Source organism: Oncorhynchus tshawytscha, linkage group LG10 (genome assembly GCF_018296145.1).
Source record: "Oncorhynchus tshawytscha isolate Ot180627B linkage group LG10, Otsh_v2.0, whole genome shotgun sequence".
NCBI lineage: Eukaryota > Metazoa > Chordata > Actinopteri > Salmoniformes > Salmonidae > Oncorhynchus > Oncorhynchus tshawytscha.
In genome coordinates, this window is record NC_056438.1 from 44214450 (window position 1) to 44240243 (window position 25794).

At 43.4% G+C, this 25794-nt stretch overlaps 1 protein-coding gene across 2 annotated transcripts; it reads left to right on the top strand.

The window, feature by feature from the left end:
• Window positions 1-13147: 13147 nt before the first annotated feature.
• LOC112260200 (lactosylceramide 1,3-N-acetyl-beta-D-glucosaminyltransferase A) lies at window positions 13148-24720 on the top strand. Of its 2 annotated transcripts, none has more exons than XM_024435120.2 (2): window positions 13148-13502; window positions 22776-24720. In XM_024435120.2, exon 2 carries the CDS (start codon window positions 23112-23114, stop codon window positions 24273-24275), a length of 1164 nt encoding a protein of 387 aa, XP_024290888.1. In that variant the 5' UTR covers window positions 13148-13502; window positions 22776-23111; the 3' UTR covers window positions 24276-24720. The 2 variants fall into 2 exon arrangements, with proteins under 2 accessions (XP_024290888.1, XP_024290889.1); XM_024435121.2 differs by having other exon boundaries at window positions 13498-13631.
• Window positions 24721-25794: the final 1074 nt, after the last annotated feature.

Here is a 25794-nt window from a genome sequence, read left to right on the forward strand (position 1 = left end):
GCTGATTGAATTCCAGATATCGAAAACTTGCATTTTATGTGCTAACAATGTTTGGATCGACTTACACCTGCAAGTCCTAATTTTTCTCTATGAACGCAATATGGATGCACGACAGGAACCGGCTTTCATGTAAGTCAATCGAGGACAGCCTGCGGATCAAAATCACATCCGTCTCACGCGACATCCACAATATCGTGTCCAAGGGGAAATGCAACTTTCCCATTGAGTAAGTAACTTAATGGAATATATTTGTATATGTATTTAGTATTTAGTAAATACAAACATTATTGTGAGTGCTTATTTATGGATATTTAGGTCTCAAGCTGAAAGTATTTTGTTTGTTCTGTGGTTTCGGGAGCAGGCTATCCCGATACAGACATTCAGACACAGACATCGCCTTCTTTCAATGATTGTTTTATGTAGGATGCTACATTTTTGGCCAGTTGCAATTGTAAGTTAGCCTAATACAAAAAAAAATCCCACTTCTATTAGGCTATATATTATTTTTTATTGTGAAAGATGATGTTAAGTCTCATAACCTACCTCAGACAGTTAAGTTATTTTATATCGGCCTAGGCTCAGAAAAAATATACTCCAAATAAGCACTCTTGGGTCAATATCACAAAACAGTACCATTTGGACAATGCAACATTTTACCTTTTTTATTTCAGAATTTGTATTCCTTTTATGTTTTACTATAAAAAGGAAATATTAGATGTGTAGATAAACATGTTGGCCAAGCTCCAGCACTTAGAGTTAGATAATTCTAAACACATTTTCAGTGAATCGGCCATATGAACATACTTGTCTTTAATTACTTTCATTGGACTATTTTTAATAATATTTCCATTTTCATAAAGCTATTATGTCCCCTTGTCAAGCCTGTCCATTTGTTCTGGTCAAATTATAAAGAAATAACAGATTTTGTATACAATGTGTGGTTTTATATAGAACTTCATCTGATTTGCACCTTATCTTTCTAAATTGAGACAGGTATTCATTATATTTGATCCAAGTTTATAATTGTGTGGTGTTGGCCGTGTCTTACTCTTTAAAAACATTACACAAATTCTTGATATTTGACAATGTAACTGAATTCATTTGAAAAAAGATGCCAAGATAACATTGTGGACCAAGGTATAACAGGGTGGACAGCTATAACGGGACAGAACATAAATTAAACCCCGAACACTGAATAGTGAACACTGAATAGACATCTACATAGTAATACATGTAGTAACAACATTAGAACTGTACATATGAATTACATATTCATTGCTAAAAACAACAACATAAAAATATATTGCCGGTACAAAATCATTGGAATTAGCATTAATTAAAACACATTCCTGTCCCTCTTTTCCTCTCCCCCTCTGTCACTCTCTCACTCCCCCTCTTTCCATCTTTCCCCCTTTCACCCCAAATGCTCTTCCACATACTTCCAGGTGGATTTTTCCATCTGTATAGATCGTTTATTAACAGCCTGTGGCTCTGGCATCAGACAAATGATCTGTCCATCAGAGTACCAACAAATATCTTCCTTTGGACTTGGCCAGAATAATTTGTTGATGCCATTCTGGTGCGTGCACTTCACCTTAATCTTATGTTCCTCTACATCCATGATGATGCCAGGGTATCCTTCATGGTCATAATTGACAATACACCAATCCCCTACGTGATTAAGTTCAATGGTGCCAGGTCACCATCTGGTGTCAGCCTGGTCATGAGATGCAGGGAGCTGGTTAGATGCTCCAAGGTCACCCAGAGTTGCCTCTTTGAGCTGAAAACAAGGACTGTTCAACATGCCACTATCCTTCTTGCACAGACAAGTAATGTCCCTGTATTTTATCTGGCCTGGTGAGACACTGATAACCTGATGAAACTTAATTGTTCCTTTAACAATGGCATCTAAGGCAGGCATCTGAGGTGAGAAGAGATAGCATAGGATAAGATATAAAGAGTAACAAACACCGTATCCATTTCAATACTCAACCAGCTACTGTAGAAGAAAAATGGATGTGTCCGTGGGGAGGAAGGAGGGTTGCCTCTGCTCTTGCCTCCACATCACTCTCAGAACATCTCCACAGAGGAGTTAAGACCCTTTATGACATTGTACAGGGCGTGTTCATCTGGGATATCCTTTCCATTGTGCACTGTTCTATCTCTAGCTCTCTTGAGGGCCCCTCCCACTCCATCTGGTGCCCCCTTGCCGTGGCTGGCCTCAAAGAAATTCCAGTTGACCTCTTGAAAGCCTTGTTTGTGTGGTTCTATGGCAAGTAGGTAGAAGTTCCCTTTTTGCTTTTATTGTGTAGCCGGCCCGTCAGTAAAGAAATGAAGCGGGCTGACTTCAAGGTACTTCTGCTTCAACATACCAAGAACCGGATCAAGGTGGACCAAAATGGCGAGTGGATCATGTCTCCGTGATGGTGAAATGGAGCAAAAAGCAATTGGTGGTTGGTCTGCAGCAGTGTAAAACACTCCAGTGTGGAGAGTGGCTTGCTGATGAGATCCTCTAAAATGCATGGACTGGATCTCTTGCCTGTATTTGCATGAGTAGTTTTCGCTGAAGTCAATGTGCAGCAAGCATTCATTGTTCTCCAGAATCTCCCTAAGCTCTCTATAGGCCCGGTATTACCTCTTGATATTAAAGATGTGTTGCCTAAACTTGGCGAGCCTATCTTGAAACTGACTGACCAGTTCAGTTTCTGTTATTTTGACCCTCTTCACAATTATCATGGAGCACTTCTCTTCATCTTTTTGGATCTTTCCAAGGTCCATTATGTCAGAGGAACTTCTACATTTCCAGGAGGTTTCAGAGTTGGATGATTGGTGACGAAGCAATCCTTACATTCACATAGCTTCGATTTCAGGTCACACATACTTGAGTCAACCATGTCCTCAAGGTTTTTGGTGGACAAAAGCCCAAGGCTGTGAAGAGAATTTGCCATGAACTGTAAATTCTCATGGGATTTGCACTGACAAGTTTCACGATCAGTGTCATTGGGTGTAACAACCCGAAATGGCCTAAGGCGGCAGAAGGAGGTATAGGACAACTGACCTAGTTCCTCAGACAGGAATTTCCTGTGCAGTTTCTTCATTGTGTCAGTCAGAAGCCTCTTCTGCGTTTTGTTCTTTACTCCTGTGATGGTTTGTTTGCGGCCGATTGTTATACGACTTACATCATCACGGAGGAAGAAATCCTTCACTTTCCTTTCGATTTATGCTTCCCTTCCTCGTAAAGAACAAAGATCCCCTTCCAACTTCGCTGTCTTATTTGTAAAGCCCAACACCGTCTGGGCATTATGGATGAAACAGTTACCGGTTTCACGATAAACCAGGGTTAAATTCCCGACGGTTAGTATTACCGTTTCAAATTGTAGTTATCATTAAAACCGTATTTGATTACCGTGGTTTGAAAAACTCATGGTAAATACTGTCCAGCATCAACCAAAGTTAGCAACAGTCTGACGTAGGCGCAGCATGCAACGTGGGTTTTGTTTTGTGTGAAAACATGGAGGAAGGCAGTGACAGCGCTCGGGAGATTTTTCAGCCTTCTAAGAGAACCAAATCTGAAGTGTGGTCGTATTTTGGGTTTTACAAGCGTGCTGAGGGAAACTTAATCGAAGATGGTCACCCTGTCTGCAGAACATGCAAAAGAAAATCTCTGCGAAAGGGGGTAACATTTCAAATCTCTTGAGTCAATTTCGTGACCACCTCCCATTACTTTATAGAGAATGCAAGGTAAGTTAACTTTTAGCTCAATGTATGATGTGGGGACTTTGGAATGGGGGAAAATGTCATGGTTTGTCTGTATAACTTGCTAATAGCTTGTCAATAATGTAAACTAAAGCTTTCAGTGTTACCTACTCTTGTAAAAACACTACACGTTGTTCTGCTGCTATATGCATTGTGTCTGCAGACTCTATTTGCCCATTGCACACGATAACACGCTTTGTAGTTTAGTCACCCAACCAACATATTTTCTTTATTTACATATGGTTGTATTGTTCTTACATGCACATTACTTTACTTGTGTTGCTTTTATATGCACATTTGATTTGCTTACTTATTAAAGATATAATCAGATAGAACAAATGAGAAACTGTTTGTTAACCAAACCTGTTTGTCCAAGATTTTATGCACTACAGGTGAATTACAGGAGAAGGTGATTCACTCAATCCAGTCCCTGAGGAGAATAGACGGGAAGCAGTACGTTGGGAGGGGGCCATATCAAGGACTCCTGGTGACAGCCTTTGCTGTGAGAATAGGTGAAAGAGTACCTGGATTCATGTCGCACTGCAAAGGGGTAGGACACACTGACACTGTCGAACAATCAGTGTTAGAGAGGAGAACTTGATTCAACAGGATTCCGGGGGCCATCTCTCTAACGAAGACTTCCTTTTCCTGTCATTTCATCCCTGTGTTTGTTCATAGAAGTGGAAGTGTGTCTGGCCTCTGGCTGCTGATGTGTTTTCCAGGAAAGGGTGGGGCTTTATAGGTGTGCTGGCCGTCCTGAGCTGTCTGATCGTGGGAGCCATATTCCTGATACACCATGAACCCCGAGAAGGCCAGAGGGTAATATTGACACATAGTTAGACAATGAGGATTTTGTATTAACCAAGCATAAGAGATCACTTGATCTGGATAAACAGGAAGTGAGAGTGGGATTGGGAAGGATGTCTCAGTGGAGTTCTATGTAGACCAAATGGGGTCTCTGACTCCTTGGCAGTTTAGGACTAAGAGCAGCCATTATGGAAGACATCAATGCAAGTCCCTGTGTAGTTCATGGAAACAGGTTATAGCTCACATCATGAGAGAGGGCTACATTAAAAATATATATACCCAGTATGGAAGAAGACGGAGTGTAATGAAAGTAAGGGTTTCAGTTGATAACCTAGTGACATTCCGGGTAGAAGAAGTTAGAGCGGATGATTGTTCTTTAGTCAGCCAGAATGATTGTTCTTTAGTCAGCCAGAATACAAGCAGAGCCCCTGACAAAGCAGATACTGACTGTGAAGTTGTCCAGAGCCAAGAGCCGGTGTGGATAATTCAGGTGAAAGATCTTAAGGAAGTAATTGAGGTGGAAACTGGTTATGGGGATTCTAACCTATGGTTAGAATGGATTCAGTATGAAGCAGATCAGTAGCGAAAGAAGAATGTTAGGGCTGCGCCTCAGCAGAACCTCAGTTCATAACCATTCCCTTTCCATTTGATGGAATTGATACACCTAGGGAAATGGCCTGTATGGTAAAACTGTTCAAGAGGGCAGGGAGCTGAACAATGACAGTTGTTACCTGTATTAATGGCACCTGTTTGAACTTGTTATCAGTATAAAAGACACCTGTCCACAACCTCAAACAGTCACACTCCAAACTCCACTATGGCCAAGACCAAAGAGCTGTCAAAGGACACCAGAAACAAAATTGTAGACCTGCACCAGGCTGGGAAGACTGAATCTGCAATAGATAAGCAGCTTGATTTGAAGAAATCAAGTGTGGGAGCAATTATTAGGAAATGGAAGACATACAAGACCACTGATAATCTCCCTCGATCTGGGGCTCCACGCAAGATCCTACCCCCTGGGGTGGCAGGGCAGCCTAGTGGTTAGAGCATTGGACTAGTAACCAGAAGGTTGCAAGTTCAAACCCCCGAGCTGACAAGGTACAAAATCTGTCATTCTGCCCCTGAACAGGCAGTTAACCCACTGTTCCTAGGCTGTCATTAAAAATAAGAATTTGTTCTTAACTGACTTGCCTAGTTAAATAAAGGTTAACATTTTTTTTTTTACATGATCACAAGAACGGTGAGCAAAAATCCCAGAACCACACAGGGGGACCTAGTGAATGACCTGCAGAGAGCTGGGACCAAAGTAACAAAGTACCATCAGTAACACACTACGCCGCCAGGGACTCAAATCCTGCAGTGCCAGACGTGTCCCCCTGCTTAAGCCAGTACATGTCCAGGCCCATCTGAAGTTTCCTAGAGAGCATTTGGATGATCCAGAAGAAGATTGGGAGAATGTCATATGGTCAGATGAAACCAAAATATAACTGTTTGGTAAAAACTCAACTCGTCGTGTTTGGAGGACAAAGAATGCTGAGTTGCATCCAAAGAACACCATACCTATTATGAAGCATGAGGGTGGAAACATCATGCTTTGGGGCTGTTTTTCTGCAAAGGGACCAGGACGACTGATCCGTATAAAGGAAAGAATGAATGGGGCCATGTATCGTGAAATTTTGAGTGAAAACCTCCTTCCATCAGCAAGGGCATTGAAGATGAAACGTGGCTGGGTCTTTCAGTGTGACAATGATCCCAATCACACCACCCGGGCAACGAAGGAGTTGCTTCGTAGGAAGCATTTCAAGGTCCTGGAGTGGCCTAGCCAGTCTCCAGATCTCAACCCCATAGAAAATCTTTGGAGGGAGTTGAAAGTCTGTGTTGCCCAGCAACAGCCCCAGAACATCACTGCTCTAGAGATGTTATTGTTATTGTTATTGACCAAATATTTATTTTTCACCATCATTTGCAAATAAATTCTTTAAAAATCCTACAATGTGATTTTATGAAAATTTTTATGCGTCAACCTAATGAACATAAAGAATCGCCATAAAAATCTGTCAGTTTAAACTAGAGATTTCCGTTTTTCCATGAGCTGCGTCTCAATTCATCACATCCGTCTATGTCGCTCTTCCGCGTATCCGGTGGAAAGTGTCAGACCACGAGACCATTGATCTTCTCCCAAAAACATCTGCAGCCTCTGAACAGTTTATGGAAAGATGAGACTCCCATGAACAAGATGGTGTAGGATACCCCTACAAATAAATGGAAGTATGGAGGTAGTTTTGTGCCAACAAAAATAAGGGGTTAAATACAGTTGAAGTCGGTAATGTACAAACACTTAGGTTGGAGTCATTAAAACTCATTTTTCAACCACTCCACAAATGTATTGTTAAACAAACTATAGGTTAGGACATCTACTTGGTGCATGACACAAGTCATGTTTCCAACAATTGTTTACAGACAGATTATTTCACTTATAATTCACTGTATCACAATTCCAGTGGGTCAGAAGTTTACATACACTAAATTGACTGTGCCTTCAAAACAGCTTGGAAAATGCCAGAAAAGGATGTCATGGCTTTAGAAGCTTCTGATAGGCTTATTGACATAATTTGAGTCAATTGGAGGTGTACTTGTGGATGTATTTCAAGGCCTACCTTCAAACTCAGTGCCTCTTTGCTTGACATCATGGGGAAATCAAAAGAAATCAGCCAAGACCTCAGAAAGAAATGTAGACCTCCACAAGTCTGGTTCATCCTTGGGAGCAAATTCCAAATGCCTGAAGGTACCACATTCATCTGTACAAACAAGAGTATGCAAGTATAAACACCATGGGACCACGCAGCTGTCATACCACTCAGGAAGGAGATGTGTTCTGTCTCCTAGAGATGAACCTACTTATGTGTGTAAAGTGCAAATCAATCCCAGAACAACAGCAAAGGACCTTGTGAAGATGCTGGAGGAAACAGGTACAAAAGTATCTATATCCACAGTAAAACGAGTCCTATATCGACATAACCTGAAAGGCAGCTCAGCAAGGAAGAAGCCACTGCTCCAAAACCGCCACAAAAAAGCAAGACTACGGTTTGCACTGCACATGGGGACAAAGATTGTACTTTTTGGAGAATTGTCCTCTGGTCTAAAGAAACAAAAATAGAACTGTTTGGCCATAATGACCATCGTTATGTTTGGAGGAAAAATGGGGAGGCTTGCAAGCCCGAAGAACACCATCCCAACCATGAGGCACTGGGTTGGCAGCATCATGTTGTGGGGGTGCTTTGCTGCAGGAGGGACTGGTGCATTTCACAAAATAGATGGCATCATGAGGAGGACAATTATGTGGGTATATTGAAGCAACATCTCAAGACATCAGTCAGGAAGTGAAAGCTTGGTCTCAAATGGGTCTTCCAAATGGACAATGACCGCAAGCATACTTCCAAAGTTGTGCAAAATGTCTCAAGGACAACAAAGTAAAGGTATTGGAGTGGACATCACAAGCCCTGACCTCAATCCCATAGAACATTTGTGGTTAGAACTGAAAAAGCATGTACAAGCAAGGAGGCCTACAAACCTGACTCAGTTACACCAGCTCTGTCAGGAGGATTGGGCCAAAATTCACCCAACTTATTGTGGGAAGCTTGTGACGGCTACCCAAGACGTTTGACCCAATTCAATCAATTTAAAGGCAATGCTACTAAATACTAATTGAGTGTATATAAACTTCGTACCCACTGGGAATGAGATGAAATAAATAAATAATTCTCTCTACTATTATTCTGACATTTCATATTCTTAAAATAAAGTGGTGATCCTAACTGACCTAAGACAGGGAATTTTTACTAGGATTAAATGTCAGGAATTGTGAAAAACAGTTTTTAAATTATTTGGCTAAGGTGTATGTAAACCTCCGACTTCAACTGTATGTGTCCAAAAAAACGTAAATATTTCCTGAGCTTTCTTATACAGTGCCTTGCGAAAGTATTCGGCCCCCTTGAACTTTGCGACCTTTTGCCACATTTCAGGCTTCAAACATAAAGATATAAAACTGTATTTTTTTGTGAAGAATCAACAACAAGTGGGACACAATCATGAAGTGGAACGACATTTATTGGATATTTCAAACTTTTTTAACAAATCAAAAACTGAAAAATTGCGCGTGCAAAATCGAAATTATTCGAAAACATAATGTAAACTTTCACTGCTATGCGGATGACACACAGCTGTACATTTCAATGAAACATGGTGAAGCCCCAAAATTGCCCTCGCTAGAAGCATGTGTTTCAGACATAAGGAAGTGGATGGCTGCAAACTTTCTACTATTAAACTCGGACAAAACAGAGATGCTTGTTCTAGGTCCCAAGAAACAAAGAGATATTCTGTTGAATCTGACAATTAATCTTAATGGTTGTACAGTCGTCTCAAATAAAACTGTGAAGGACCTCGGCGTTACTCTGGACCCTGATCTCTCTTTTGAAGAACATATCAAGACCATTTCAAGGACATCTTTTTTCCATCTACGTAACATTGCAAAAATCAGAAACTTTCTGTCCAAAAATGATGCAGAAAAATTAATCCATGCTTTTGTCACTTCTAGGTTAGACTACTGCAATGCTCTATTTTCCGGCTACCCGGATAAAGCACTAAATAAACTTCAGTTAGTGCTAAATACGGCTGCTAGAATCCTGACTAGAACCAAAAAATTTGATCATATTACTCGAGTGCTAGCCTCTCTACACTGGCTTCCTGTCAAAGCAAGGGCTGATTTCAAGGTTTTACTGCTAACCTACAAAGCATTACATGGGCTTGCTCCTACCTATCTCTCTGATTTGGTCCTGCCGTACATACCTACACGTACGCTACGGTCACAAGACGCAGGCCTCCTAATTGTCCCTAGAATTTCTAAGCAAACAGCTGGAGGCAGGGCTTTCTCCTATAGAGCTCCATTTTTATGGAACGGTCTGCCTACCCATGTCAGAGACGCAAACTCGGTCTCAACCTTTAAGTCTTTACTGAAGACTCATCTCTTCAGTGGGTCATATGATTGAGTGTAGTCTGGCCCAGGAGTGGGAAGGTGAACGGAAAGGCTCTGGAGCAACGAACCGCCCTTGCTGTCTCTGCCTGGCCGGTTCCCCTCTTTCCACTGGGATTCTCTGCCTCTAACCCTATTACAGGGGCTGGGTCACTGGCTTACTGGGGCTCTCTCATGCCGTCCCTGGAGGGGGTGCGTCACCTGAGTGGGTTGATTCACTGTTGTGGTCATCCTGTCTGGGTTGGCGCCCCCCCCTTGGGTTGTGCCGTGGCGGAGATCTTTGTGGGCTATACTCAGCCTTGTCTCAGGATGGTAAGTTGGTGGTTGAAGATATCCCTCTAGTGGTGTGGGGGCTGTGCTTTGGCAAAGTGGGTGGGGTTATATCCTTCCTGTTTGGCCCTGTCCGGGGGTGACCTCGGATGGGGCCACAGTGTCTCCTGACCCCTCCTGTCTCAGCCTCCAGTATTTATGCTGCAGTAGTTTATGTGTCGGGGGCTGGGGTCAGTGTGTTATATCTGGAGTACTTCTCCTGTCCTATTCGGTGTCCTGTGTGAATCTAAGTGTGCGTTCTCTAATTCTCTCCTTCTCTCTTTCTTTCTCTCTCTCGGAGGACCTGAGCCCTAAGACCTGAGCTCCAGGACTACCTGACATGATGACTCCTTGCTGTCCCCAGTCCACCTGGCCATGCTGCTGTTACAGTTTCAACTGACCTGAGCCCTAGGACCATGCCCCAGGACTACCTGACATGATGACTCCTTGCTGTCCCCAGTCCACCTGGCCATGGTGCTGCTCCAGTTTCAACTTCCACCTGACTGTGCTGCTGCTCCAGTTTCAACTGTTCTGCCTTATTATTATTCGACCATGCTGGTCATTTATGAACATTTGAACATCTTGGCCATGTTCTGTTATAATCTCCACCCGGCACAGCCAGAAGAGGACTGGCCACCCCACATAGCCTGGTTCCTCTCTAGGTTTCTTCCTAGGTTTTGGCCTTTCTAGGGAGTTTTTCCTAGCCACCGTGCTTCTACACCTGCATTGCTTGCTGTTTGGGGTTTTAGGCTGGGTTTCTGTACAGCACTTTGAGATATCAGCTGATGTACGAAGGGCTATATAAATAAATTTGATTTGATTTGATTTGACAACATTTCATTTAAGGTATTCCAAATCTTTTTACGATCATCCTTTATATCATCGATCGTTGTTCCAAAGTACTGTTTCATCTTTTTGTTTAGTCACATGATTTCCCAATTTACGGTATGTTTGCCAATCGGCTGTGCAACCAGACTTATTTGCTTGTCTTTACCTTCATTATTAGATGAGTATAATGTTATACGTACAGAGACTTGCGAAAGCATTCACCCCCCTTGGCATTTTTTCTATTTTGTTGCATTACAACCTCTAATTTATTTTTATTTGGATATCATGTAATGGACATACACAAAATAGTCCAAATCGGTGAAGTGAAATTTAAAAAATAACATTTTTTTTTAAATAAATGGAAAAGTGGTCCGTGCATATGCTTTCACCCCCTTTGCTATGAAGCCCCTAAATAAGATCTGGTGCAACAAATTACCTTCAGAAGTCACATAATTAGTTAAATAAAGTCCACATGTGTGCAGTCTAAGTGTCACATGATCTCAGTATAATACACATGTTCTGAAAGGCCCCAGAGTCTGCAACACTACTAAGCAAGGGGCACCAACAAGCAAGCGGCACAATGATGACCAAGGAGCTCTCCAAACAGATCAGGAACACAGTTGTGGGAAGTACAGATCAGGGTTGGGTTGTAAAAAAATATCCAAATCTTTGAACATCCCACGGAGCACCATTAAATCCATTATTAAAAAATGGAAAGTATATGGCACCACAGCAAACCTGTCAAGAGATGGCCGCCCACCAAAACTCACGGACCAGGCAAGGAGGGCATTAATCAGAGAGGCAACAAAGAGACCAACGATAACCCTGAAGGAGCTGCAAAACTCCACAGCAGAGATTGGAGTATCTGTCCATAGGACCACTTTAAACCATACGCTCCACAGAGCTCGGCTTTACGGAAGAGTGGCCAGAAAAAAGCCCTTGCTTAAAGAAAAAAATAAGCAAACACGATTGGTGTTCGCCAAAAGGCACGTGGGAGGCTCCCCAAACATATGGAAGAAGGTACTCTGGTCAGATGAGACTAAAATTGAGCTTTTTGGTCAACAAGGAAAATGCTATGTCTGGCGCAAACCCAACACCTCTCATCACCCCGAGAACACCACTCTCACAGTGAAGCATGGTGGTGGCAACATCATGCTGTGGGGATGTTTTTCATCGGCAGGTACTGGGAAACTGGTCAGAATTGAAGGAATGCTGGGTGGCGCTAAATACAGGGAAATTCTTGAGGGAAACCTGTTTCAGTCTTCCAGAGATTTGAGATTGGGACAGAGGTTCACCTTCCAGCAGGACAATGACCCTAAGCATACTGCTAAAGCAACACTCAAGTGGTTTAAGGGGAAACATTTAAATGTCTTGGAATGGCCTAGTCAAAGCCCAGACCTCAATCTAATTGAGGATCTGTGGTATGACTTAAAGAATGCTGTACACCAGCGGAACCTATCCAACTTGAAGGAGCAGTTTTGCCTTGAACAATGGGCAAAAATCCCAGTGGCTAGATGTGCCAAGCTTATAGAGACATACCCCGAGAGACTTGCAGCTGTAATTGCTACAAAAGGTGGCTCTACAAAGTATTGACTTTGGGGGGTGAATAGTTAAGCACGCTCAAGTTCAGTTTTTTTGTCTTATTTTTATTGTTACACAATTGCAAGTATTTTGCATCTTCAGAGTGGTAGGCATGGTGTGTAAATCAAATGATACAACCCCCCCCCCCCAAAGTCAATTTTAATTCCAAGTTGTAAGGCAACAAAAGAGGAAAAATGCCAAGGGGGGTGAATATTTTCGCAAGCCACTGTAGATGAGTATCATGTTATATGTAGATGTGTATAATGTTATGTGTAGATGAGTATCGTGTTATATGTAGATGAGTATCATATCATATGTAGATGTGTATAATGTTTAACGTAGATGTATATAATTTTATATGTAATGTGTATAACGTTATATGTAGATGTGTATAACGTATTATGTAGACGTGTATAATGTTATGTAGATGAGTATAATGTTATATGTAGATGAGTATAATGTTATATGTAGATGAGTATAATGTTATATGTAGATGTGTATAATGTTATATGTAGATGTGTATAGTGTTTTGTTGGAAAGATGTGACAATCTCAACCCAGCCTCATATGGTAATAGATACTTGACACAGATCATTTCCTTTGTCTTTACTTTCTCTTTATGAGATGAGTATTACGGTATGTGTGGAAATGTATTCATGATCTGGAACTAAAGTTGCTGTTCTGTTTGTTTATAGATGTAATATTGTCAAGGGAAAACCTCTGCTTGTAAATGTGTGGGCAGGCTGTGGAGGTGAAGGCAGTCTTTTGCTCCCTCATCTGTGCTTCTTCCTTCCTCCCTCACTTCCTCTGCTGCACCCTCACAGTGTGTGTGAGGGGAAATGAGTAGGAGGTAGTAGCAACCAAGGCAACAGATACTCACAAGCAGAGCATTCACACGCTCTGGACAGAGTGAGTCTCATACACTAACACACAGCTTAACTGGCAGCTGCTGCCACTGCTCCTGAAAAGTAGAGTGTGTGTGTGTGACTACACCCTAATCACTCCAGGGAGAGGTACATTGAAATACTTCCAGAGCTATTACAAGGAGAGAATCTGTACAGGAGGGGAGAGAGCGAGAGAACTCAATTCACTGAACTCAACAGGAGGTGGTTGTTATTAGGCTACTGGGACTACTTCTTCTTACAACTAGTCACTTGGATACATAGCAGCAGCATTGATACTTTCTCTCAGCGGTAAGTGGCATGGTGTGCTCAGCAAGGATTCTTTCAAGTGTGAGATCTATTTATACGACCTGTAACTTTGGAGCTACGCTGACAGAGAAGGCTCACTTTCACAGAAGCTGGTTTTAGACTGAGTTAATTGTGAGTAAGGAACCCAACGGGTTTGAACTTGCGCTTCCATGAAGAATTTCAATTGTTGAGAAACTGTTTCTTTCTTACCATTTTAATTTGAAACAATAATATCATCAAAACCATTAATATTATCAAAAATGATTAGCAGAATCTGTTTAAACTGTTTCAGGATGTACACTGAGGATTGTACCGAGGCCAAACTATGTCCGTTTCATTTTATTTCACCCAAGATGGAGTAAGAAATATTAATGGTAAATAAGTTGATTTGAAGTTGGTTGTCATGTGAGCAACTGAACAATTAGCTTCAGTGTTTTTCTTTTCTTTTCTTTTTGCCTTTTAGTGCTGTCTAAGAGTGTATCACATTGCAGGAATATTTTATCCAGTGTTGAAGACAAGGTGACCAATTCAATTGGAATTAACACAGTTGGCAGTGGATGTGGAGCACCTGTCAGCCCGGCATAGTGATGTCTCTTTAAGACAGGTCTCATGCCGAGGCAATTTAGTAACACAGTTTGCTTTGTTGATCTTTACCGGTACCTTTTGCTGGCCCATGTTGACTCCAATGCTTCCCACAGTTGTGTCAAGTTGGCTGGATGTCCTTTGGGTGGTGGACCATTCTTGATACACACAGGAAACTGTTGAGCGTGAAATACCCAGCAGCGTTGCAGTTTGACACACTCAAACCGGTGCACCTGTCTACCATACTCCATTCAAAGGCACTTCAATCTTTTATCTTCCCATTCACTCTTTGAATGGCACGTGTACACAATCCATGTCTCAACTCCTCCTTTAACCGGTCTCCTCCCCTTCATCTACACTGATTGAAGTGGATTCAACAGATGAAATCAATAAGGGATCATAGCTTTTACCTGTATTCGCCTACGTTCCTAATGTTTTGTACACTCTATTTCCGCAATGTGAGGTTGGACTAATACTGTGAGAATTATGATAATGCCCTATTAGCATAAGAGCTGTTTAAAAAGATCACCTGAAATGTCTGCCTGTTTTGGTTGGATGGACCTTTGGCCTGTCTGTAAATTAGTTAATAGACCAATAAGAAAGACCTCTCTGCCAATAACAGCTAGTTTTTAGTATTCCCCACTCAGACCACTCCCAGACGGTCCTAGCTAAATTCTTGACTGAGAAATTGGTCTTTGCTAAGAAGCTGTTTCTTTCTTACCATTTTAATTGAAAACAATCACAGTAAGGCACTTCATTGTTATTGAGAAATGATTTGCTATTGAGATAAAAAAAAACATCTGCATTGGACCTGTAACATCAAACCCAAGGCAATACTGATATTTCCTGAACAACATGTTTGAGTGAACAGGATCCATCTGCGCAACAAATCACAGGGTTGCATTTACTTGAAAGGTTAAAGGAAGGAAGTAACTTAAGTAAAGGTAAGGACATACCACATATTACAAACCGCACACACACACCTATGAGGGAAATCATGTTTGACTTCCAACAGCTGCCAAACAAAACCTGTTGAACAAGTTTTACTGGCAGACGTCAATGATGAGACTTGAGGTGAGGCACACCTTGGTCTTTGTTAGATTGTTAGGCCATGGCACCATCTCCGGGAAAGCCAATAAAAAAACCTTATCTTTTTAACAGAGTACCTAAGTGCCTGGGCAGTACACTCAATATGTCTTATGTCAAAGACGCCAGTACACACACAATTACATGGCGCGCAATACATCGTAGTAACACAACGTTGACTGCTATTCAGAGTCGCATATTAAAATATTGACTTATTACTTTCATTTAGCAATGAATAATGACACCTCATTTCATATACGGTAAGCTGTTCCCGATAAACTCCTGATTTAGCTCAACTAGAACATTTTCAGACACTTTTCTCATTCAAAAAGCTGGTTAAATATATCAAAGTTCACAGAGCTGGTAGTGAAAGAACACAAAAAAAAAACGTTTTTTTGAGCCATTGTCTGAACACTCTGAACACTGTCTAAACAGTTCATTACATCTAAACACGGACTCATCCAGGCATGGGCTTTACTGTAACACACAAACAGTCAACGTTCTCATTAATACATGAGGGTTTCTGAAAGTTTTTTTGAGGTTCGACAAATCCGCATTGCCTCATCTCACATTTATTAGAAGGCTGACACATTTCTCAGGCAGAGAGAGACAGAGAGAGAGAGAGAACTATGAAGAGAGAAGGATAGAACAAGAGAGATTCTGAGTGAGTGACCCCATTAGGAAGAGGCAGGCTAATGATGTTTAAAAAGCTCTCGGGGCGCGACAGCCCGGTGGTTTGCCTGGATTCCCAAGCCCATCCATGATCCCCCTCCCCCTTGGTTTTTACCCAGGTCAAATGGGCGGAACAGCCTATTCTCATCCACGCTCTCATTGTGCTCCCAGAGCTATTCTGATGCCCTCCATTGTACACTTTCCACGGCTCTCAGCGGTTTTGGTGGGTCCACATCTTAAACCCCTCCATTATGGGAGAACCCCCAGCGCCACATTTGGCTGTGCTGGCTTTTATCATTCACCGGCCGCACGTTTGACTTCTCAGCTAATGTCACACAAACACACAGCAGGAAGTCAGAGAAGAGGAACAAAACAGAAGTACTTCTTTTTATGGTATGAAACTGCTTTAGTTTGAATGACAAGCCTATAGGTTTCAAACAGGTACAAAAATAGCATAGGAGGCCGCTGAGGGGGGGAAGATTCATAGTAGTGGCCAGAACAAAGCTAACATATCAAACCATGACTACGGTCCAAACACTTAAAAGACACACCCTATGCCCTCAGCCCTCAAATTAAGTGGACACTTCTGATGACATATCATGACGTCTGATGAGTATACACTTGCAGGGCGAGGGAGGAAGGAATGATTTTTAAATGGACCATCCTCGGGCTGAAATTTGTCACTTGTTCATCCCGTGATGATTGTGTTTTCAGCCACCGGTAGCTTGTGGTTGCTGTATATGCGCTACAGTCAATTATGATTACATGTCTACTTATGTATATATATATATATCTATATGTATATATATATTGATATATATATATATATATACATTTATCAATATATATATACATGTTAGCCAGCCTAGCTGGAACTTCTGAAGAAGGAAAATGTTTTATTTCTACAATTTCCAAAAGCTAACCAAACAAAAACATTTACTTTTTACCAGACGTGTTTGTGCCGTCATGTGCATTAATAGCACAATTTGTAATTTATTTGCATTCGTTTTTACTTACTTGTATGTTGATTTTAAGTTTTCGCTGACTTTTCTTAGTGGATGTACAATCGTCACGAAATGAATTATGGGGAGTTTCAGGCCCCAGAGTGAACATTACTGTATACTCGCAAAGCTGAAAAATGAGGGCTGAGGCGTTTACGTTGCAAACTTCCCTTGCTTGGCTAATCATTTGGACCACCCTCCAAGGTGGCGACGTAAGTGGACGAGGGTGTGTCTTTTAAGTGTTTGGAAACAGCCCATGTGTTTGACATATTTGATGCCATTCCACCGATTCCGCTCCAGCCATTACCATGAGTCCGTCCTCTCCAAATAAGATGCCACCAACCTCCTGTGATATATAGTATACTGTATGTAATATAGTATACGGTATATATTACATGGGACCGATATAAGTATTTTTATGCACATCATGTCCAAATCTTCTGAAAGTATCTCAAATTGATTGTGAAGCTCACAACAGTCACTTATAGATGATTTGAACATCATGCTCAGAAAATGCTAATATCAGTCCCATGACTTTTAGCATTTGGTAACAGTGACAGCCACTGCCAGGGAAACTAAACCAAAGCATGGGTTGCTGTCATACCTTGCACATAGACTGCTTACAGGGTCAGGAGACCAGTGTGTAATTCTGTAATTTGGGTGAACTATCACTCTGCATATTAACCTCTCCAGTGATGAATAATCCTTCAAAGCCCTGGCAGGTAATATTTATTATCTCAACATACACAGTGGCTTAGATATTGGCCAGTGAAACATGCCTCTGTGTGCCTGTATGACTAAAAGGCCCCACAATTCATCATTATGACACTCAATTACCCTGATTAGCTGAAAAAGCATTGCGATCCGCCAAAGGGTCTCTTTCAATTATCCATTTGACATCTCACGTGGAAGCAGCGTTCCACGACCTCCGGCCATGCATCCATTTTCTAACACCCACCGCCACAGAGTGCACATAGCAGCCCAATGTGGTTCGTCTCCCACTCTTAACTTGAGCAGGAAGACCCAGCCCTCATGGGCCGACATCATGTATGGCTACCCTGAGGACCTTCACCCACTTTTCTAGGGCTTGGCGAGGGTATGACCAACCCCTTCCAGGCAGCGGAGGAGGAAGAGGACGAGGAGGCAAAAGCCGCTAGGCCCTCTTCCGCCCTTAGAGGGGCATCGATGGCGGATGACATATACACTGTATTCTCTCATTGATGTCTGTAAACAGGCAGCGTGCCATGGGAGAAAGCCTTGTGGCTCAATCTGTCCAGCCTGTTGGGCAACGAGAAAGCAGATTTCCTTGGCGCTTCTGCCGCATGGTCCGGCTGTCGCTGCCATGCGGCAGAAGCCTTAAACTTCTCCCTGCCCTATAGAATCGGGAATGGGTATGCCGGGTAGCCACAAGCCAAGACTTCACTTCAGGGAGAGGGCAAATTCGCTGAAACCAGGGCGTTCCGTGGGAAGCCCACCGCGACACAGTGGGATCTCCAAATAGGGGCCGACAGTGGGGGAAACAGCATTTCGCTGCAGCCGCATCGAGGTTCCTCCCATTTGATTCCCCTGCTACGAAGGGGCACCTCCACTATGAGGGAGAGACGTCTCTGCTCCTAAAGAGACCCATTCTCATGCATTAGCTCTCAAGAAAGACGGAGGGAATTCACTATACCCCCGAGTGCCCTCCGTGCCATGGCGCTCCCCCCGGCTCTAGTTCTAGCAGCTGGGGCAGGAAGACTAATTGTCAGTTGCCACCAAGCACTTTCCCCTTGTTCCAGTGTGTCAACACTGCCCTTCTAAATAAAAAAACTCTGCTGTCTCCAGGCGAGATGCTAAGCACACAAAGCAAACATACAATGAAAAGGACTCCATCGCCACCAGAGGGCGCTCCAGCAGGGAACTGGTGTGCATGTGAAGTCCAGCCCTGCATCTGAGTCTGATCCACAGTTACGAAGAGGTGCAGACTGCAATTCTCTCTCTGAGACCACTAGTTTTCAACTGAATTTTGGAATCAGTAGCGACAGGCGACTCGGCACACATAATAAAGCAGGAAAGAGGAGCTTCTCTTTATTAAGCAAAGGACCTCTCAGGGCGATAGCAGTAGCAGAGAGCCACCTCGGCTTCTACTTCCCGGTACTTCCTGCTTCCCAAGAAATGGGGAGTGTTTTGCTCCATTCTGGACCTATGTGTCCTCGACAGCTATTTGACGAAATTCACATTCCGTCTGCTTACAGAGGTACGATCTTAATTTGAGCCAGTTTGCTCAGCAGGAAAATATTATGTGGATTAAAATTAATGGAAATATTTTTTGTAGGAGTTGATACATTTTTAGTTAGTGGAAATTACAAACTTTAGGAGCCTTTTTAAAGCCTGAGTTTAAAAAGGCTTCTAAAGTTTGAATTTCCTGATGTACAGGAAAATTCTCAGCAACACGTTCGCCAGGTGTACAGTGTTTCCTCTGACACATTGGTACGGCTGGCTTCCAGATTAAGCGGGCGTTGTGGGTTGGGACAGGACTGTAACTACCAATTGGATACCACCAAAATTGGGGAGAAAAAGGGGTAAAAAAAAGAGTGATCAAATTAAGATTCTACATGTGTGCGTTCAACGTGCTGTCTCTATTCGTCCAAGCGACTGGTTTACCTCGGTGAACCTACAGGTTTCTGAGGCTAGCGCTAACTTCCTGAACGTTCAGAAAGTGTGTAGAGGTAGCGCTCACACCCTTGAGAAACAAGGGGCTGAGTCTCCACCGACATAGACAATTACCTGCTTTGCTCCCCAACACGGGGACAAGCGGAACAAGACACAACTTCCCTGGTAAACCCACCTCTCCGAGCTAGGGTTCCAGATCATTCAGAAAAATAGCTGCTTGGTGCTATCACCGAGAATAGAATACCTAGGCTTAATGCTGGATTCTCTCTCTTGGAAGACCGCATCATGTCCCTTTGACAGTGCCTCTCCCTGTTCCACAACGTGTGTTCAAGATTTGCCTCCAAGTGCTGGGGTTGATGGCATCCACCATCTCAGTAGTACCTCTTGGTCTACTGAGGATAAGAGACTTCCAGCGCTGGGTGTTAGCCCCAAACCTGTGTACACGGCTTCAGCTCAATTGCCAGATAAGGTAACTTCCATGTGTCTCTTGGCTCTCTGTCACTGGAAAAATAAAACTTGATCTTTGTTCCTGGCACTCCCCTAGGGTAGATAGTGGTGAAGACAGATGCATCACTCAAGGGCTGGGACACAGTTCACGAGGGAAATGCAATAAAATGAGTTTAGACTCCACAACTCAGCATTTCTCACATAAATGACATTGAAATGTTGATAGTGCTTTTTTCACTGAAACACTTTCGACTCTCCCTTTGGAATTGTCTTGATCAGAACGGACAATACGACTGTAGTGGCATACATCAACCCGCCAGAGTGGCACTCGCTCCCTGTGTTTAAACAGACTATCCGTCTGGATTATCCTGTTAAGCAGCTCACACTTACCGTCCCTACGAGAGACTCATGTCGTACCGAATACAGGCGCAGACTTATTTTCCAGAGGGAGTCCCAATCTAGGGGATGGAGACTTCTCCCCCAAGTGGTGAAACAGATCTGGGAAAGATACGGTCAAGCATTCGTAGATATAAAGTTTGTGCCTATTCCATAAGATCGGTCTTGTGAAAGCTGCCTTTTCCTACACGAGAAGAACTGGACAAGGAAATCCCGATGAAATTGTATGTAAAACTAATAAGTCACCACCTTAAAAAAAAATGTGACTCTCATGAACCCAACCATGTCGGTTGTTTGGCTCTAGGACATCCACAAGCTTTGCGGCAGTTGTCTGAACTCTGTCGCGGACGTCCTCATTTTTAAGAGGTCTTCTCACAAGACCAACTGTCCAGACCGAACCGTTGGAGCTACAAACTAATATCTCACCAATATCTCACGAACACGAAGGCGTAGGTTGTTTTGCTTTACGACACACGCATGCTTCAGGGGAGTCTTCTGAAGGTAACCCAGTACCGGGCTGTAAAAAATTACAAAAAGTGCATAGGGGGTAAAATGTGCCCTGAATAATGTGATCAAACATGGTTCTAAATTTCAAACGCTTCAAAACCTTGTTCCTAATGTTTTATTTTAGACTGTCTGTTTTGCTATTTACAAATGTGTTATATATATATTATACCTACAGGGGTCTGAAAATGGCTAAATTATACATTTGAGATATTGCGATGCAAGGGCTTAGGCCTATAGGGGTTGTAAGGTCTCTCTCTAGCCGCTATCTCGGCCTGTCACACAGGCTTCGACAAGACACCCCGTTATGTTCTTTCCTGTTACGTCCGGTTCCCAAGTCTTTAGTCCCGTCGTGGGATTTTTCTATTGTGCTTGAGGCTATTTCACAGCTACCTTCTGAGTCACTGGAAATCGTGGAGATGAAATATCTCCTTTAAGACCATGTAACTGGTCGCCCTTACCTCGACATCGTGAGTGAGTACATGCACTGTCAGTTCACCAGTTCACCAGTTCACCAACAGTTTACAATTTGCCCGGGGCTTTTCGAAGGTTACCTTGTTACTCAACCCTGCCTTTATGCCGAAAGTTAGTGCCAATTACAATTGTCTCGCCTTGGAGCTTGTGGCTTTCCACTCCCCGCCTTTCCCTTCTATGGAAGAGGAGCGGCTATGCAGTTTGTGTCCAGTATGCAAGTTGCGCATATACTTGGATAGGACAAGAGCTTTGCCCAAGAGCGACCAACACTTTGTGTCCTGGGCACCTTTCTGCAAGGGGAGGCCCCTTTCTCATCAACGATTGTCACATTGTGTTGTGGAAGCTATTATATTGGCCTATAATAGCAAGGGGTCACAGCCTCTGGAGGGCCTACGTGCTTCTACACCTGCATTGCTTGCTGTTTGGGGTTTAAGGCTGGGTTTCTGTACTGCACTTTGATATATCAGCTGATGTAAGAAGGGCTATATAAATACATTTGATTTGATTTGTATAACTACCTCTTGGGCAAGGTTCAAGGGCATCTCCTTACAGGAGATTTGCCAAGCGGCTTGCTGGCCATTCCCTCATACTTTTATGAGGTTCTACCGACTAGATGCCACTGCACCTTCATTGGCGCATACTGTCCCTCAGTGTCGGGACCTCTTGAGTGTTGATACGTTGGAACTACCTGGCTTCGGAGAGCATGTGTGATACGGGAGTGGGCCATGTCCCTCTAGTGAGATGTCAAATCAAATCATTGAAAGAGTTGAAAACTTAAGGTTACTTGTTGTAATCTAGGTTCTCTGACATTATGAGTGAGACATCTCACCACAATCCCCTACTTGCAAGAGTGGGAGGAAGTTCGGCATGCTCGAGGATGTCTCACAAACCAGGCGAGTGGCTCTTTAGTGTGGGGGGAGGGGCTCCCTCATTTGCCATTCGACCTGACGGTCTCCGAAAGACGTGTATGATTCGTTCTTCAAGACTCTCATAAGATTCTGGGGAATCTCTCTACTGAGATGTCTCACTCATAATATCAGAGAACCGGGGTTATGCAAGTAAGCTTAAGTTATAGAAGCAAAAGCTAAGCTAACTAAGAGTAAATATAGCAACTGTTTGGTAGCTAACACTTTACATTAAAAATGTTAAGTCTTTACATTAAGTTGCTCTTGTACCTGTGTATTAATATTGTTATTACTCTAGTGATAACATTGCATTAACTAACATTGTATTGAGAAGTTAAAACATTGTAGTTTCTAGATGAATTACAGAGTAAATACACAGCAGAGCAGCCTAATGGAAAATGTTTCCAACTGTTTAAGAACGACCAGACCCCGTCAAAACTCTAATATTCAGTGTCAGACTCGTTGATTGATCTGTTTGTCTGGCTTACTCTAAGGAACATTTTATTGCACTTAATTGTCAACACAGAGTAAAACATGCATTCTCTGTTCCATTTCAGAGCCATGGTCGGCAACCTGGGGATGCTGGACGAGTCCGAGCCACTATGAGGACGGCTGTGTGGGAATCAGTAACAACAGGAGTGTGAGTGACTCGCCAGATAGAGGCAATGCTTTCCGGGAGGCCCTCCTGTGAATCTCCCCGAAACACGCATGACTCCTGCTCCAGGTGGGAAAACTAGGATGGAACACACACACACTGCTCTGCAAAGAGCCACAGGAACAACTACCTCAGCAGCTGCTCATTCACATACAAAGACACGCATACCACTGTTGCCATCACCACTCTGACCTGACAGAGGAAGAACACCGGAAGGTTCCGGAATACATTTTCCAGGATGTTTGTGAATTTCCGGCGGATCCGCAAGTGCCAGTGCGTGCAGTTGATGACCACATGCCTGGTGCTGTCGGTGGTGATGGTATGCTGGGAGCAGCTGGACAGTGGCATGGTGAGCCACATCAACTCCTACTCTTACCGCTACCTGGTCAACAGCTACACTTTCATCAACAAGAGCTTCACCATCCCACGACAGGAGGCCCACATGTTCAGTAACCACCGCTACCTACTCAACCACCCGTACAAGTGTTCAGAAGAGAAGGACATTTTACTGCTTCTGCTCATCAAGTCCTCCCCGGAGAACTTCGAGAGACGGCGAGCCATACGGTCGACGTGGGGCAACGAGACCTACATTCGCCAAGACCTGGGGGTGACGGTGAAGGTGATGTTTGTGCTGGGCCTTCCCAAGCAGCATGATACTGCCCAGACGTGGAGGGGGAGGAGCGGAGGCATCCAGGACAGCCTGGTCGATGAGGACCGCAGGCATGGCGACATGGTCCAGCAGGACTTTGTGGACACGTTCCACAACCTCACCCTCAAGCTTCTGCTACAGTTCCGCTGGGCTCATTTCTACTGCCCGCATGCCCGATTCCTCATGACGGCTGACAATGATATCTTCGTGCACATGCCCAACCTGGTGCGCTACCTGCAGGACATGGACAGGAAGGGCGTGACAGACTTCTGGATCGGTCATGTGCACAGAGGCGCGCCACCGATCCGCCAGAAGGAAAGCAAGTACTACGTCCCGCAAGAGATGTACCCTTGGGCGTCATACCCGGACTACACGGCAGGGGCCGGTTACGTCGTCTCAAGAGACGTGGCGGACAAAATCTACCAGGCCTCATTGACGCTCAATGCCTCGCTGTACATTGACGATGTCTTCATGGGCATCTGTGCCAATGCCATGGGCGTGTCGCCACAGGAACACGTGTACTTCTCAGGCGAAGGCAAGGCGCCCTACCACTTGTGCATCTACGACAAGATGATGACATCGCACGGCCATGTGGCCGACATTTATGAGCTCTGGGAAGCCGCCACAAACCCGGAGGTCAAAAGGGTCACATCGGGACACTTTGGGAGGTTGTACTGCACGGCAGTGAAACTCACCCTTCTGTGCAGACCCTACTTCTTCAACACCTACCCCTGCAAGGCAGCCTTGTTGTAGTACTGTAAACTTACTTACCTTACTCCAAAACGGAGTGCGGGATCATGTTGCTTTCATCACTCCCATTATTTGAAAAGACTGAGGAGGGAAGGGGGGTGGAGAAACGTGTTTTGTGTTAATGGAGGGAGAAACGCATGAGTCATATCTATTGCTGTAAATGTGGGTTTTACATTAACCATCTATCTATATGATTTTACAGTAACTGTCTATCTATATGGTTTTATAGCAACTGTCTATCTGTATGGCCGGCAGTGGTCCAGTTCTTGCTAGCTTTAAGATGTATTGAATAGTCCCACCTCTCTGGGAGGGCAGAGACTGAATGTGATGAACAACAGATGCTTCCCAAGGAGATACTGTCCAGACATAACGTTGAAACATAGGATTCACAGTGAATTTCTTCTCCCACTCCCCCATCTCCTTCCATTAAACTGATTGAGAGAATGTTTCCCTGGCCTTGAACTCTGTTGATTATGCGGTTTAAAACTAACTGTGCATGAACACAATTGGCTCATTGTCTGTCGTTTCCCGGTAAGGTTAGCTAAGGTTAACAAGAAGAGACTGTTTATAACTTTATTATAACTTAACAGTCCATATGGTTGGCCGGCAGTATGAAACTGCAAGCAGTCATTTGAAACTGAGGTTAATAAAGTCTTACAAACTCTGCAGTCATAAGGTGTAAGCTGTCTGGGGTGTAGCAGTACATTAATGTGTAGCCTATGAGTTATTAGTGGTGAATAGTGACACTGACACACACTGTATAGGCTATTATGCATGAGTGCCAAAAGTGTCTATGTTACGAGGTGCAAAATTCCACCTGCAGATACAAAGTATTGTGCATGTCAGCTGATTGCTTATTCTTAATTAATGAATTGTTCTGTAAATTACATGAGGATGCAGGTGAAATATACAGCAGCTTTCAAGCTATTTCTTTGTATTTCATTTGGAAACCCAGCCCAAAGCATATTGGCAGCCTTTTCAACCTGTCGCAAAGTAAACAGGAAACAAACAATGGGCTTCCAGGTAGACTGAAATGTGATACAGACTCAGGGCCAGCCCCAAGGATGAACTATTTTTAGTTATTTTTGGGGGGGGAACTCAGACTGGGTCTCAACTTACTGTTGAAATTTGGTTGTTCATCAGCAGTTCTTCTCTTGTTTTGTCAGTCATTGACAGTCACTCAATTAGCCATGTCAGCTACCAATTTGTTGATTGGTAAATGAGTCTTGCCAGTTATCTAAACCTGCAGTAATTATGGCCGAATACTGACCATGCACACAGAGCACGTGCCCAGGGGCCATGACCTCCAGGAGGCCCCCATTGATTTTGTTAAGGGTCAGACACACTGAGAAATCTGACTGCTGATGGGTACTTAGCACTTCTGCCCAGAGTGTCGGCAGTTAACTTATTGTTCCTCATATAGAAAAGTTTTACCTCTGATTTGCTTTGTTTTAAATACTCCACGCCACAAGGTGGGAGCAGTTTGTTTTGCTTGTCCCTTCTGTGGCTAATGTTGTTGCTA

Excerpts from the sequence above, each read along its gene's own strand:
- LOC112260200 (XM_024435120.2), top strand. The coding sequence starts at position 23,112 with ATGTTTGTGAATTTCCGGCGGATCCGCAAGTGCCAGTGCGTGCAGTTG.